The sequence below is a fragment of the Dicentrarchus labrax genome, unplaced genomic scaffold, assembly GCF_905237075.1.
Source record: "Dicentrarchus labrax unplaced genomic scaffold, dlabrax2021, whole genome shotgun sequence".
Classification (NCBI taxonomy): Eukaryota; Metazoa; Chordata; class Actinopteri; family Moronidae; genus Dicentrarchus; species Dicentrarchus labrax.
The window spans coordinates 10729480-10745504 of NW_026136709.1; the positions used below are offsets into that span (position 1 = coordinate 10729480).

The window sequence follows — 16025 nt, forward strand, 5'->3', positions numbered from 1 at the left end:
TAAATGTTTGATTGGAAAGAAATTTCTCTTTTTCCATCTCACACCTTTCTCTTTAAAAAATGAATGAATGAATAAATGGCTACTTATTTCACACAATGTACTGATACATATACATCATATAGTACAATAAGTAGTTCATTTACATTTGGTACTTTGTTGCATTTCCTCTCAAGACAGCAAGAGGGTGGTAGTGCGCTATACCACACTGTGACTTTTGTGAGTTGCTCACTGTATGTTTGTTATGCATTTTTAATTAATCCACAATCAAATAATTCCAAATAAAATTCTCCAAATATATTCAGAACAGTATTTTAATCAGTATCACTGTTAAAAAATTTGGAAATGTACACAATATCAACACAAACCAAAATAAAAAATACACAGTTGATTTTAGAAGTTGGATAAAGCAAAACAATTTAAAAATGATGATCCAAATATTAGCTGTCATCTAACTAACTGTACCCAGTAAGTTATTAAAATATTACAATTTATCCACATTCCTTTTTGCATTTAACATGATACATTTACAAGATATATTTAAATAGTATTATTATTATCATGTTGATCTTGGTCACAAACTATTGTACCCCATTACATTATGTTTTACATGCTGAATACATGTATATTAAGGACCACTATGTAGGATTTAGTGACATCTAGTGGTGAAGTCGCAGATTGCAGCTAATTTAACAAATGGGAATGAAAACATAATAGATCCTCCTAAATGTTACACACTTGACCCTCAAGTAAAAAAATCTAAATCCTGAAAATCCGCAACAATATTTCTGAAGTTCTTTAGAACACAATAACTAATCTCAGGTCAGTTTACAGGTGTGATGATGCTTACTTTATGAACAAATTACACATTTTATTTCTACAGCTGTAATTTGTTGACAAGCCTGTAATTTGTTGACAAGCCATGAGTTTTTCCAATTCATACTGTCAACTCTGCAAGTTATGATTAGGTGGTATTTTGTACATTTGCACACACAGAACTCACCATTTGATATGTGATAGACTGTACATAAGGACGGAGGGCATTTTGTGCATAGTATGCTCATTCAAGCAAGAGATTAGTCAATGAAATGGATAATTCAAAACAATACAAAGGTTTAATATTATTTTACAAAAAAATAAAAGACTAATATCTTGTTTTACATTTGAATTGGCATCATGTCTCCGAGCTAGTGCCTGAGTTGAAAACCAGTATATTTGTTTTAGCTGACCACAAAAATGCACAGCATGTTTTGTTAAGTCCTAGTTTGCTGTGTCATTAGTTCACTGAATTTGAAGTTACATACTGGAGTTCAAAAGTGCTGCACATAGCAGCTTTAATTATATTTTAGTTATTGCAACCCCACCGGGAGTCACAAGGGGAAGAAGCAGGGTGAAGTCTAACCACAGACACTGAACAGGGTTCGCTTTCATAATTTTTATAACATGACTGGGATGATATTTAGGGGACAAGGAAACTGATCCTGTGCCAGCTCCTTTGACAGAGTGCAGGGAGAAGTCAGGAATCGTTCTGTGCGGAAGGCGAGGGACTGGCTGGAGGACAAAGCGGCTGGGGAAAGTGTTTGTACTTCTCTGGGGCAGGACCTTGAGGGGGCGATGGGATGGGAGTGTCTGGAGAGGCTGCGGGAAGACAGGGAGAGGGACATTTTACTTTTTTCCTTCTGCAAATTAAAATGTTTTGTGTGGAAAAAAGTTATATTCAATGTTATATATAGATGTGGTCTTTAAAATGTATCCACAGTGGTCCACAGGAAATGTTACATCTACAGCTGCTGCTTTATAGATACAGTTCCCATAAATGTTCTGTGGCCATTAGGTGGTGTAATATTGCCAAATGCATTTTTTATTTTTAAATGAAAGCATACAATATGGTCCATGCTCATCAATTCTTGAAAATGTTATACTTTAATGGATTCTATTCATATTCAGGATGCTTATTTATTAGTTTCAGCAAAGTTAATGGAAACACATCTGGCACACAGTACAAATTGTGCATCTACTTCAATTTGATATTTGTGTGTATTTGTGTGTATGTGTATGTGTGTGTGTGTGTGTGTGTTTGTGTGTGTGTGTGTGTGTGTCAGAGGGTTTCTGAGAGGGGTTCGTGTGTTTATACGTATTTATGTCTCACAGTTGTCGAGAGCATATGGCTCTTACCTATCAGCGGAGTGTGAGTGACAGGCATGGTGCTGATGACCAGTGTGTGTCCAGTCAGAGGGTCCTGGGCCAGCTGGGTGTGCGCTGGGTGGTGCAGGTGTGTGGGCTCTGATGTAAGGCCTGAACACATAACACAGCAGCTCATTAACCATTAACTCATTAACTATGCACTAGTGCCGGAGTTGTAACCAACTGACAGCAAGTTGTTGTTATACAGTTACAGCAGATGTTTTTCTGCATCTCAACTAGAAATATGTTATTTAATCAGGTGACATTTAAGGGCTCACACACTTAATGAAATCCTCCAAAACACAGATTTCGTTTCGCCCATGGTGGCATTTCACCTAACAAGCCCTCATTAGACCAAAAAAAGGAATGGGTAGTTCACTTTGCATAAGTTTTTTCAATAGTGCTCGAATAAATCTCTGTTTTGGAGATTTTAATTAATTGAGTGAGTCGAGTTTTACAAATGTATGCAGATTTGTTTTTCAGTCCGTGCCTTCAAAAGTGTATTTATATGTGAGCATGTTTTATAGTAATTGAGTCAAGCCTTCATAACTTGACTCACAATCTAATGTGTCAAAAATGCAAATAACCCTTAATTTCTTTGTATGTAGAGAGACATCGTGTAATTTAATTTTCTTAACTGTTACAACAACGGTTTTGTTAGCTTGTTTTTTGGTTTCAAACTGTTAAGTAGCCCATACTGTATCTTAAAAGTTGCACATTCACATTACTAAATATAATATCATGTCACCAATATTTGAAAAGCAGTTCTTTTGTTAGTTCCACATTCCTACAGGATGCTGAAAAATAAAACACACTGCTCTTTCTGTACACAGTACTTCTAAGTCAGGTTGTCATATTCAGGAGTTGGAAGACATTTTTGGGGATGACTTATTTCCATGCCTCATTTTGTGCTTGAGTTGTCTGTCATGGCCCTGCTTAGAATATGTTTTATGCATTCTACCTTTAACTACGGACTTCCTTATTTATACGCATTTAGATTTGTTTGCACTTGGCGGCATCTCATGTAGCAAGTTGTCTATTTTGGCTTTGCCTAATATATATATGGAGTTATAGCATCTTTCTGCAAAATCCCTAACTTTTTTACCAATTGTTCATCTCCAGGAAAACTTTGCTGATGTTTTGTTGTTTTACATTGCTTCATACAGGAGCTCCACTGGAGCATTTGGTGGTCTTGCTGAAGGTCACCCTATTTTTCTGTCGTCAGGTTTACAAGCACAGACACAGGCTCCGTCTCACCTCCCAGCAGCATCTCCTGCAGCAGGTTGTCTATCTTGGCGAGGCCACAGAGCTTAATGAACTGAAGCTGTTCGATCATCTGCCAGGTGATGCTCTGCAGGGTGGGCAGCAGAAGTAACAGCTCTCCAAAACGACCCCTGGAGTCGTACTGACGGTCATTAATGTAGTCTTCCAGACTCATCTGGACCTGCACACACACGAGGCCAAGACTCCATCAGTGTAAGCAAACTGCGATTATCCTTGTAAGTTAACAGATATTTTGTACAAATGTTTGAAAATGCTAAATAAAATGTCATGTATAATACACAGTGCTAATAAGGCTGTTTTGAAAAAAAAAATCAAGCCTTAGATGCTCGTCCTTAACACTGTTTATTGGAAATAAACTATAATAGAGAAAAGACTCTGCTATAAGCTACAAAGTCAAATGCTTGACCTACCTGCAGACGCATGGTTTTGATCTTTGATGGGTCCCGCAAAGACTTTGCATCTGCAGAGTGGGAAGCAAAGCGTGGAAGGGGTGGATGGAGTAAGGGGGAGGGGTGGAGAAAGGGATTGAAGGACAGGAGGGTGAGGAAAAAAAACAGAAAGATCAGGGATGGAATTGAGGATATGAGTGGAATTGATGGAATGATTATGGTCAAACTGGGGCATGAAGGCAAAATGAGGGGATTTAGTGAAGGGGAGAGAAAAGGGGGGCAGGTAACACAAGATGGGGGCAGGGATTGTGGTCACACTAGGCCAAGGAGACATAAAAAAGCAATGGAGGGATTGGGACCTAACTTTGAGGGGAAATGTAACCAGATGGATGGGATTGGTTGGGAAAAGAGGGATCTGGACAGAAACGGCAAAATGTATTTTCAGTCTTTTCCAATCTGTTTTTCTGGCTTTAATGCTCTCTTTTTTTTCTTGAATTGTTAATACATTACCTACTTGTACAATGTATTTATTTATTTAGCTTTTATGATCCTCGATTACACAATAGCAACCCCAGTCAGCACATTGTAACACATGATTGACGGTGCCAAGGTTATTACTAATGACAATTTCCACAATCTTATTCTCATCTTGCTCAGGTAGTTTCTGTAACCTTCATCAGTATCGATCTGGTTCTCTATGAATACATTATACATATAAATACATTCAATTACATATTGAGAGAATAGTTGGTGAAAAAACTTCTGATGGCTAAAAGTACCAAACATTGCTTTTTTATTACCTGGATCAAAGAAGACAATGGCCTTGAGTGCTGCATACTCATTGTCGTCTATTTGAATATCCTGGAAGGGCTGGACCAGCTCGTCCAGCACTCGGTTAGCTACCCGACAGATCTCAGGTTCAGGACTGTTCCTGTGGATCACACAGCCATTACCTGCAGACAGAGAGAGTTTTGGTCAGTGGTTTCGTTGAGACAAATTGACAGGGAGTGGCTGTGTATGTATGGGATGGAGTGCTGGTGAAGGGTAGAGGGAATACTTTATACTTTTAACCTTGAGAGAAAGATAAGTTGGATTGTAGAGTTTTGTCAGGCCTATTTAAGGTTTACCTTCAAGGTTATGGCGTAGGTGTGTGTGGAATGCCCTGAAGTATAGAAATGCAAAATATGTGTGTGTGTGCTTTGGTGTATGCAGTTGACAGATCTGCATACAGTATGATGTTGATACAATCCCTACTAATGAGTAATGCTGTTTACAAGGGACACTTTTGAAGTCACAAAGAAACAGAAAGCTTTAGTTAATCATTCTCAGCTAACACAACATTTGATCAGTCTTCACACTTCAGTGCTGAACCACATTATTACACCACATATGAATAAGATGCCGTTCTAGTGGTCAGTTTGTACCTAAAAGCAGGAAGTCCTTGAATGACATTGACCTTTTGGCAACCCCGAGCAAGAGGTGTTCACCTGCATGAGCCCTGAGCAAGCTCACCTGGAGACAAACACACACACACAGTGAGAGACAGAGTTAAACAAAGAACACAAACAATGCAACAATGCATCACCTTTTGCCCTTACATACATCACACAAGAGCCACACTGTAGTAACACTTTAATCACTGCTCCAAATCTTCTCTCACCTGCAAGTGCATTTTGCTGATTAAAGAGGATCTTTATTCTATCCAAAGTGAAAGTGCTTTGACAGAATAAGGCCTTTTTAGAGCAGCAGCACACTCACACAAGCTAAACACAACCAATAAAGACAGCATTTTAAAATCTTCTATCAAACATGATATACGAATTTGCATCAGAATGACAGCCTTAGAATAATTACAGATTACCCATCAAGCATCACAGCCCTGTTACCTGGTCATCCAGTGGCAGTTCTCCAAAGGCAGGAATATATTTGGCCCATTCCACCAACACCAATAACTGTTGTCTCATAGAATCACAGACATCCCCAGTAGTAGCTGACTTCTGCTCTGATATGTCTGCTATTCCAAGTGGAACAGTGATCTGGAGGGAAACCGAAAATAAGAGTTTACTGGGTTAAAATCTTGTGCCTTTGTTATCAGCTCATATCAGGTACATACAACCATACATCAGTAGGAAATAGGAAATTCACATGGAAAATTGTCACCTGTTGGGACAATGATTCTGCTTGAGCCAAAATAGTGATAGGTGGCAAGTCTTGGGAGTCAGGGATATTTCTTCGGGAGCTGATCCGATCTCTCTCGTTCTGTACCGCTAAAGTATAACAGACAGGTCAAGTTACTGTGTGTGTGCAAAATGGAAAGAGCAATAAAGAACAGGGAAGATATAGCACTTCCTTTAATTTACTAAAACTCCAATAACTTTCAAATGGGAATATGTCTATTCTTTCCTGGTTTATAGTTTTCAAGAATGTGTTGGTTGTCACAAGTGTTGAGGGTTGGGGTAGAAAAGAAACCCTGAATGCAAACAATGACAGCAGACACTAGGGCAGTTAATATTTAGGAAAATAGCCATACAGGCTGGCATCAGCAAGAGGAGTCAAACGTTAACCAGTTGCAATCCAGGACAACATGTTTGAATAACACATGATTAGGTGTCATAAAACTTTGTGCCAAGGTTATACCCCTCATAAATACAACACACACACACACACACACACACACACACACACACACACACACACACACACACACACACTCACACACACACACACACACTAAGTAATCACTTATTTTATGGCTGAGCCAATTTCAACCATCTTGAAGCAGCTTTCAGATTCTCTGAGGACAGTCTTTCCTTTCCTTCAGTGCTACTAGTTTTAAGTCTATACCTTGTCTCTGTGGGAACAATGAAACATAAAACATGTGTACATACACTACTGATGATATGCAGTGAAAATCAGGTTGTCTGTACAAAATCCACCAAAAGACTCTCTTTTAGTTGAGTTTCAAAATGGAAGAAAACATTAACTATTTAGTGCTCTCTGTTTTCTCTCATGTCCAGGGGGTAGAAGGGAGGTTTCATTACCTTCTTTTTTCATGCCAGCCCTGAAGCATTTGTTAAGTCTGCAGAAACGACACTGGTTCCTCTTATCTTTATCCACAATGCACTGTCTGCTGAACCTGCATACAAACATACAATGATATAAGCTTTACAGAGCGTGATGTGACGACACAGTGTACTGCAACAAAACATAAGTTAATGTGAATTGCCAACACACGATCAAAACTTTAAGAGCTCTATTTAGATATCTGCACATGATCATAAAATGTGCACACTCATGCATGTTTATACTGGTTGTGTTATACATAATGTGAGTGTGGAATAATTGTAAGGGTGCTGTGCTTTTATGTGTGCTCACACAGTATGTTCTATCTGTACCTGCAGGTGTAGACATGGCTCTTGCGTATGGAGCGTCTGAAGAAGCCTTTACAGCCGTCACAGCTGGAGGCTCCATAGTGTTTCCCTGTGGCTTTGTCTCCACAGATGGCACAGTTACTGCTGACCCCGTCTGGACCGGGCAGGCTCGACTCGGTTGGCATGTTGTCTGAAACACACAACAGCACTCACACAGGTAAATATGCATGCATATGCACATGAGTGCACAGATACAAGCTTATGCATCTGTGTATTACTTACATTGGCATAGACACAAATGCAATCCAGACACATTAAACCACACAAAATAGTGTGGCAAAGTCAAAACATAAATAAGGCAAAAGAATAGATGGCACTTCAACCACTAGTTATTTAAACATTACTGCTGAAATCTTTATTTTTATCTCCTCTTTGTCATCAACATTATATCATAATCAGCAGCAGCAGCAGCAGCAGCAGCATTGTTGATCAAAACCACAATCATCATCATCATCATCATATGCATATTTATTGTCCAGTCAAAGCCCCCTCTCTTTCAGTCCCACACCAGGCATCTCCAAGGCAAGATGAGTCAATGTTCGACTAACTCTCTTTCCACATGCTGAGGTGACGTCAGTGTATCACTGAGCTGCGTGCTTGCTCTTCAATAAAAAAAGGTCTTTACGACACATACCTGCAATTCTTGCCTAAACACTTTTATTAACATTCTGATTTCATGTTTTTACAACCCCGACCCACCCTTTTTCTTTCCTTCACATCCACAGATCTCCACGTACATATCGATATGCAAGCAACAGGCAAGTAGCACTCATTTCCCCACAATCAGTGTTTATAGACAAGTGGATACATGCACCATTGGCCAACATTAAAATGTCATGAGTTTCCCCACCACTTCATTTACGCATACAGTGCATGCTATGTATAAAGTAACCCAATTTCCTCTTCTTCAAATAGCAACTCATTTGCCTACAGCTAGTCTCACTTCACTTCATCAGTATATTTCTAGCCTTACAGACTAACACACCCCTCACCAAGTGCTGTGGTAGATGACCTATTGCAAACCAATATTAACAGATGCAGATCATGTTACTCACAAGGCTACAGATTTATCAGATACACAGTACAAGGCTGCTCTCATTTCTCTGTTCATATTAAGCCATTGTGCATGTTTTTTTTAAAGGTGTGATTAGGCTGCTTATCAGTCCATGTATTTATCAGTGCTTGTAGAGAGATGGAGTGTGTATATGTATCTGTTTTATCTTGTCTTGCATACTGAAAAACCCATGTTTTGTGCTTCAATTAATATTTGTATGTGCATCCCTTATTTGTTTATACATGGGTTTCTCTCTCTGTGTGTTTGCATGTGTGTGTAAGTGGCTACATCCACACGCACTTACCTCCTCCTCCATAGAGTACCTCTGCATTCTCAAAGCCCAATGTGCTGTATGAGGGATCCAGGCCTTCACAATAGTTGGCTACTTCCATGTCTAACAGAGACTTACTCTGAGGAGCAGGAGGACACTTCATTCCTGTTTCAACTCGGCCCTCCTCACACGTTCTTCTCTTTTCCTCCCAGTTTACTCTTTCTGTTTTTCCCTATCTGCTGGTCTCTACTTCATCTAATTCTTACAGACATGACAAGGGAGATCCCTGGCATAAATGATTTATAATCTCATCTGATTGGGCCAGGAACAAGGAGAGGGGAGGAGCTGTGGTGAAACTTCTCACCTTATTGCACATTACTTATCTGTCCTTCTCCTTCGCACTTATCACAGGGATGGATAGATAGTGGTGAAGGAGATATTTCCCTTCTCCCCCTCTGCCTCTTTTTCCCCTACCTCTTCTTTTTAACCAAGAGACAGATTTCCTCAGATTTTCGAGGACAACATTCGCTTTATGTGCATGCTGGTGAGCTTCTGTGTGTATATCTGCATGCACAACAAGGTTTGTTTTTTTCTTACAGGCACATACATTTATGAATGTGTGTGTGGGTGTGTGTGTATGTATGTCCTTCCCAGGCTTCCTTATCTAATCAATAGTGGAGTAAAAGCACAACCACCTCAGCAGATATAATCTATAAAGACACAAAGTGAAGTGGAAAATACAGATAACTTCTATTAACTCTTCTACATACACACTCCTTAAGTTTACATCCAACCCTCTGTTGATAAAACGTATTCTACGCATTTATAAATTAACTGACAATATACAGTCCTGTAAATATCTCAAATTACATTAACCTCACTGACCCCACTGCCGTTGAAACTTCACTGTTTTTACTTGTATTTTCGGTTTATTAATGGAATATTTAAACTGCCCAGGGCGTGATTCGGAAATCATTTGTTGTGAGTTTGATTGTAAAACCGAGATTTTTAGACATGGTGATACACTTGACACACCCTGATGAGCCGGTCTGCTGTGTATAAGTAGGGGGAGACAGGAAACTGCCTGAGTAGCAGCATTAACACGTTTTTACAGTTCTCACACTTAGCACACTTAGCTCTCTTATTGTAGTGCATCAGAGGAGAAAAACACAATGCAAATTTCCTGAGTAATGCATGTCAGGAGAGGCAGGGGACATCAAAAGTAAAAATAAAAAATACAAGTTAGACAGTTGTCAGCAAGTTGTCTCCTCTTTCAGGGCAGGAATGTGGTAAACACACTCTGATTAACTACCATAAACCAGTTATAATGTCCCAACCCACCCATTTCTCATTGAGGATTTCATTGCACTAAATCTTTGTGTAGCTTAAAGGTAATCAGTGTGGGGCATTGTGTTAGGCAAGGCTGTAAATGATAAGAGGCTGCATTATAGGAGATTTGATGCCCTATGAGAGGTCAGAAAAGCACCTACAGTACATATGAGCCACTAAAGGTGTAATATATTGTCAGTATAGGCACAGTACATCAGAATGCACATTATCACAGATTGTTTATTGGGCATGAAGAGAAGGAGCAATTAGTATCCGGTCACAGGGTAATAACAGACATATTAATTAATGGCTGAAATGCAGGGGTTGAGAGACAGAGACCCCTGTCTCTGGGAGAGAGCGAGAGAGAGAGAGAGAGAGAGAGAGAGAGACAGAGAGACAGAGATTACATTTTAACCAGGGGGTGAGGTCAGGCCTCCTGACTCATCAGGTTTGTGGGGAGTGAGGAAGAATTTACTCTTTACAATCACATTCACAATCACCAAACACACAAAAGGACTGACTGAATGAGTGTACACTTTACTCCTCCTATTCTTACATTCTGCAAATATACTGCAAATAAGTGGGTAGTTATCCAAGAGGCTTTCGTGTTGTAGAAATAGCTTAAGCATACACACAGAAAACAAGACTCGTCGCGCTTTACACACAGATAAAATCCAGTATTCATTGAAGATTGGAAATTATTTTATTCAAGGCTCTCTTTACCCTCACCCTTGACTGTTAAGTGCAAGGACAACAAGCCTAGGAATTCAAGTATTTATTAGTGTAATGATGCCTTAATCGTTGAAACATTATTCAGCTATGCTTTGGTGCAAACTGAAAATAAAATACTAGATAAAAACATATGAATTACACATTCATTGAAATACTTAATGTAATAAAAGCCAGTATGACTTCTTCAGCTGAAAACCAAGCAGGACGTAACTCAGAAACCTTGCATCCACCCAGCAACCAAAAGCTCTTTGACGCCATAAAACCCAGTGCAAAGAGGCCATCTCTGTGTGAACTGGCCATAATACTGTCGCCTCTGTTTAGCTTAGAGGTTTTAATAGTCGCAGACGATGATCAGCCAGCCAACTGACTCTAGTAAACCACTACTTCCTGATACCTGGGAAATAATAAAACAAAAAAGACAAAAAAAGTTCAGTTATATATTATTCACTCTTAAAACTCTTCTGAAGGAAGAAAGAAAACTGAATATTTGCTTTTTATTCATGCCATGTTATGCTTTGAAACTGGATTTGTGATAATGTAACTAGTCAACAACACTTCAGTGACATGTTTGTTCATTTCACAAAATGTCACAACATCTTTCTTGTGAACCTAAGGTCCCTGAGGGTGTTAAATGAGTGTCACACTCTTCTGTTCTTCCTGTTAATATCACCACCAAGTGAAAAGTCTGAAGGCTGGTTTGGTCAATAATATTCAGTTTATACAGGCTGAACCCAAACACCTGCAGAATTTAGGGCAGTCCAATACAACAACACACACAGCAGCCTCAAAAATCAACAACTAATCTGACAACTCTTCTCCATTGCAACCTCTACAGAAGTAGGTTTACTTATCATTGTATCCACCCTGTGGTTTGGCTTGAGTTTTTGTCAAATAATTAGATACCTGGGGGATGTCAGTTTCCAACTGCAGCTAAATACAATCACTTTAAGAGGAGAAAAGCACAATGTGACTGTATTACCATCTTCCGGCTTTGCAATATGCTCTTGCTACAGATTACGTACTTGTACAGATGAAACAGGTTATCACATGATCTTTACTGCACAGCATTCGTGACAAAGTGAGTCTATCTTATCTGTTTTCACAAAACGCTGTCTGCAGATAGAGAAGTGAGAACACTGTCATTAAATATACTGGACAAAATGAAACAGATATTCTAGCAGGCTTGGACAGCCACATACTGCATATGCATATTCTACAATTCAAAAGTACAGCAGCTCTGGTAACAGGACATACAGCAGCAATTGAAGTGTGTGTAAATGAGGATTGGCGCCATATTACCACAAAAATACAAAATCACGTGATTTAGCAGAACATGTTATCACACTTCCTTGAGAAACTGCTAAAGGTAAGCATTACTACCTCCACAAAAGCATACATTATAATTCTCACAGGCAATGTGGATAGTTTGCATTTCAGGGACAATATACTTTACAAGAGTTGGACTTACCTGTGTTTCTGTTTCCGTCTAGGATGTGCATTTATCCAGGTGCACTGTTGTACTCCGGTAGTGAGCAGCCAGCTCAGTGAAACATTAGTCTAAGTGACACTAAGAATGGGAAAATGCTAAAGGTGTTCGACAACATTAAAAGGGAAGGTTGGAGAGCTGAGCAGCCTATAATTCATGGAGCGACACATTGGATGGCGCCACCATAGCCCTGTCATTAGATCGATTTACTAAACAAACTAAAAGTAGGGTGGGGATGTTAAACAGTAACCCAGCGCCATAAAAACCAAAAGGAAAAGGATCACCAGGTGTGTGTGTTTGTGTGCAAGTGTGTATGTCAGGCAGGGCCTCTAACACCACCTCTGAGGGCAGAAGGTAAGAGATCCAGGAGGTTTGAGGTAATGTTTCACAAAATAATGGTGAAAAAGTAACGATTTTAGACATTTATTTCTCTTCTCAGCCGTGGAGGTGAACACTACAGCTATGTACACAGGGTTTAAGTGTTAGCAAATATAGTGAAATATGTTTATTTACACTCACATGTCGTTCACATGAAGTCACATCGGGAATGAAAAATGAGAGAACCTAACAATCAATGGCATAATCTAGCTTTACAAATTTTAAGCTTGAAGCCTGTAGTATATAGAAAGACCAGCAGGTGGCAAGAGTTCATTCATTTTCAGTCAAAAGCAAAGGACTTTCCACTCCTGTCAGATTCTGTCAGTAGCAACACAATTTAAGGGGTGCATCAGTAGCCTGCTCCTTAAGACACATACCACATAACTCTAACATCCAAGGTTCAGTTCTTAAAAGTAACACGTTCACATAAAAAAAAATGGAGATGACGCAACAGAGGTACAAATAACTAAGCAAAGCATAGTACATCCGCCCAACACCACCACTACAGCCACCATCAAAAAACATTGGATGCTTAATTTTTTTGTCCAAGTCAAAAACATTCTGTGTGACTGTAGAAGCAAACATTCACATCTACACAGTTGATGGTAATGCAACTATACTGTGCATGAGAGGAGACAGTAGGACATGATTGTTCTTATAGCATCTTTGATAGATAACTGATGCCTTCATTCTTAACCCTCTTTACATGCTTAAAACACAAGGAACAGAAAAATATGGCTGACCCATCACACTCTTTCTTTTTAAATTGTATTGTAGCTCCTGCGATATATAATGTTTCAACAATCCTTTTTTGGGGTGTTTTTATGTCAAATTGATTTTAATAATTGCTAATTTTGAATATTTGTTACGTTCTTTTGTCCATTTTTATGGAGATGCACATAAGCAATTTTCTTATTAAAAACTTTGACAAGGCAATGAATAACAGTAAAATGAAGTTACAAAATGAAGCAAATTAAGTCTCTTGACCCCCTCACACTCATCATATTAACAGTTTTCAAATAGGCTTTCTGGGGAAGCACATGTAACAAGTTCTCCTCCCCAAGAACGTGAGCATGTCCAAACAGTTAAAAGTGGTCAAACTCAGGAACACCTCATTGGTACTCTGCAGGTCTTCTATGTGGTCTAAGTAATGCAGCCGGAACAAGTGGTAGGGAATGAAGCAGATCACCATGATGAGGGCAAAGCACAGACTCTTCAGCTGAGCCCCGAAGTCTTGCTGAGAGGTGCATCCCTGGTGATGCTTCCTGTATAAAACCCTCAGGACATTGGCTTGGAGGGCTGTCAGCACGATGGCCACCACTATGATCACTGTGCTTATGATGTAGTTAAACACTATAGCAATGGACTTGTCTTGTATGTTTTTGCCAAACTGGAAGCATTTAGTCATGCTATTGTTTGTGCTATTATTTTCGCCCAAGCTATTAATTGTATTGCCGTAGGAATAATAGATAATGCAAGGGAACACAACAAGCACAACTATCCACACCACAGCACTGATAATGAATGCATGAATCCTCTGGAAGGAGGCCTCCTGCTCAGGTTTGTGGTAGAACATCATCAGGCGCGTGATGAGGATGATTACATAGAAGATAAAAGACATGTACATGTGGATGTGGATCATGCTGCTGACCACTTTACACCACCCGAAGCCCAGGTTCCAGTTACTTGTCGCATAATAGTAGATCCTGAAGGGCACGGTGAGAAGGAAGACGAAGTGGGTGAAGATGAGGTTGAGTACAGCGATGGAAGTGATGGATGTTGAGCTGGACTTCATGATGCGCATCATCAGGCTGAGGCTCATGGTCCCGCTGAACAGAACCACAGAGTAGATGGAAAGGAGGACTGTGTTGTACTTATCGGTATCAGTATTTGTTGAGGAGGAGCTGATGTCCGACATCTTAAATAAAGAAGACAGAGAGGAAGGAATGCACATCAGATACAAGAGAGAGAACAGGGGAGAAATGGACTGAGTTAGTTGAAGAATTAGAAATAGTGATGGAGGGATAGATCAGAAAAGGGCGTATTATTCTTTCAATTTCTTTCATTATTAAACGGTTTTGGGGGAGGTTTTGTTTGGTGGGGGGTCATAGAGGCTGTCATAGGTTGTACAGACTGTAAAGCCCCTTTTTTTTCAATTTGTGATATATTTAAAACTGACATCACTTTTTAAAAACAGAAACAGAAATAAGGAAAAGACCCAACCCCACATTATATTTACATACTTTTACTGATTTACTGACATTATGTCTCTCATATTTGTCTACAGATCTAGACACTAACTACAGTTTAAACATTTAGTCTGACATGCACACGTCTTGCATATCTCCAAGTGGTTACAAATTTACATATAATCGGTTTAACAGGAAACAGAACTAAAAAAAACTACAATGAAACATTACAACATTTAAATATGAAGTTTAGAAAGTAAAGCTATTGCTCACAGTTTAAGCTTAATTGTTACCAAGAGAACAACAGCTGCAATTGAAACTACATTATAAATGAGCAAGTCAACACCAGAGTTTACCAGTAGATTTACGTACCTTTTGGTTCTGAGAGGAACTGGCTGCCGAGTGCTCTTGTGGGTGACAATGTGATATTAAAGGATGCGTATATCCTCATTACATTATATCCAGCAAAAAACTGTTCGCGCGTAGGAAAAGCTCTGTCTGAGAAAACAATGTGCGTGTGTGTGTGTGTGTGCGTGTGTGTGCGCCCGGTCGCATGTGCGTATATGCTGTATATGTGTTCAAGTGTAATGCGTGCCAACCTTATATCGGAGTTAAGGTTATGTAAGTGAACTGTTTCAGGGTGTGTTGTCTTGTCAGAAACCACGTCCAGTTTTGCATACTGTTTAAGTCGCTAGTGTGTGTGTGTGTGTGTGTGTGTGTTTGTTTGTGCTCTGTCAGAAACAGGAGGTTATTACACACACATGGTAGCACAACCACAGAGCTGGTTGCTTCCTCCTTCTCCGTCAAACCTTTTATTTTGAATTTGAGGTACGGGACATACCGTAGATGTCTTACTGAGCCGTTGATTAGGGGAAGAGAGGAAAGTGGAGTTAAAGAGAAGTTTGCTTGAGTGCACATATACAGAATGAATCCTGTAGTACACCTTTAGGCTTTTGTTTATTATATTAACAGAGGACTAAACAGCATCTTGAAGCAAATCTGCCTGTGTTCCAGAAACAGATTCTTGGTATAGGGCTACTGTTCAAGCAGAATAAGTGTCATATTTAGGTTGAACATTATCATCACAGCATCAACTCACATTGAATGCAGATGCACTGCAACTTCTTCTGCATTCTAGTTTGAAATCCAACTAAGAAGTTTCACTTTTTTATCTTAACCAGGTTAATTTAACTATTTTTTCCATCTCTTGTCATGTGAGTTGTTTTGATCTCATTCAGCTAACCTCAGTTGGTGTGTATTCCCTGCAAGCATACATCTTAATCAGTTTAACAAACAGTAAT

General features: G+C 39.4%; 2 protein-coding genes across 4 annotated transcripts; both read right to left on the reverse strand.

The window, feature by feature from the left end:
- Nucleotides 1-293: 293 nt before the first annotated feature.
- Nucleotides 294-12362, reverse strand: hnf4g (hepatocyte nuclear factor 4, gamma). Of its 3 annotated transcripts, none has more exons than XM_051410168.1 (11): nt 12140-12362; nt 7250-7415; nt 6896-6990; nt 6015-6121; nt 5741-5890; nt 5279-5366; nt 4655-4807; nt 3876-3925; nt 3439-3625; nt 2173-2292; nt 294-1635 (listed from the first exon to the last, which is right to left on the reverse strand). In XM_051410168.1, the coding sequence occupies exons 1-11, from the start codon at nt 12168-12170 to the stop codon at nt 1514-1516; spliced, it is 1269 nt and encodes a 422-aa protein (XP_051266128.1). In that variant the 5' UTR covers nt 12171-12362; the 3' UTR covers nt 294-1513. The 3 variants fall into 3 exon arrangements, with proteins under 3 accessions (XP_051266128.1, XP_051266127.1, XP_051266129.1); XM_051410167.1 differs by lacking the exon at nt 12140-12362 and adding an exon at nt 8644-8911; XM_051410169.1 differs by lacking the exon at nt 12140-12362 and adding an exon at nt 8749-8910.
- A 202-nt stretch (nt 12363-12564) lies between these two features.
- On the reverse strand, nt 12565-15454 carry LOC127369127 (probable G-protein coupled receptor 141). Its single transcript, XM_051410171.1, has 2 exons — nt 15097-15454; nt 12565-14453 (listed from the first exon to the last, which is right to left on the reverse strand). Exon 2 carries the CDS (start codon nt 14451-14453, stop codon nt 13551-13553), a length of 903 nt encoding a protein of 300 aa, XP_051266131.1. The 5' UTR covers nt 15097-15454; the 3' UTR covers nt 12565-13550.
- Between the last annotated feature and the right edge of the window lie 571 nt (nt 15455-16025).

What these genes read in the sequence shown, in the direction of transcription:
- hnf4g (XM_051410167.1), bottom strand. Translation starts at nt 8,773, where the DNA reads ATGAAGTGTCCTCCTGCTCCTCAGAGTAAGTCTCTGTTAGACATGGAA. An exon ending in GGCTGGCATGAAAAAAGAAG is followed by an intron (nt 6,122 to 6,895) that starts GTAATGAAACCT and finishes GTTATACTTTAG; the next exon opens with CGGTACAGAACGAGAGAGAT. An exon ending in GCAGGAGATGCTGCTGGGAG is followed by an intron (nt 2,293 to 3,438) that starts GTGAGACGGAGC and finishes TTATGTGTTCAG; the next exon opens with GCCTTACATCAGAGCCCACA.
- LOC127369127 (XM_051410171.1), bottom strand. Translation starts at nt 14,453, where the DNA reads ATGTCGGACATCAGCTCCTCCTCAACAAATACTGATACCGATAAGTAC.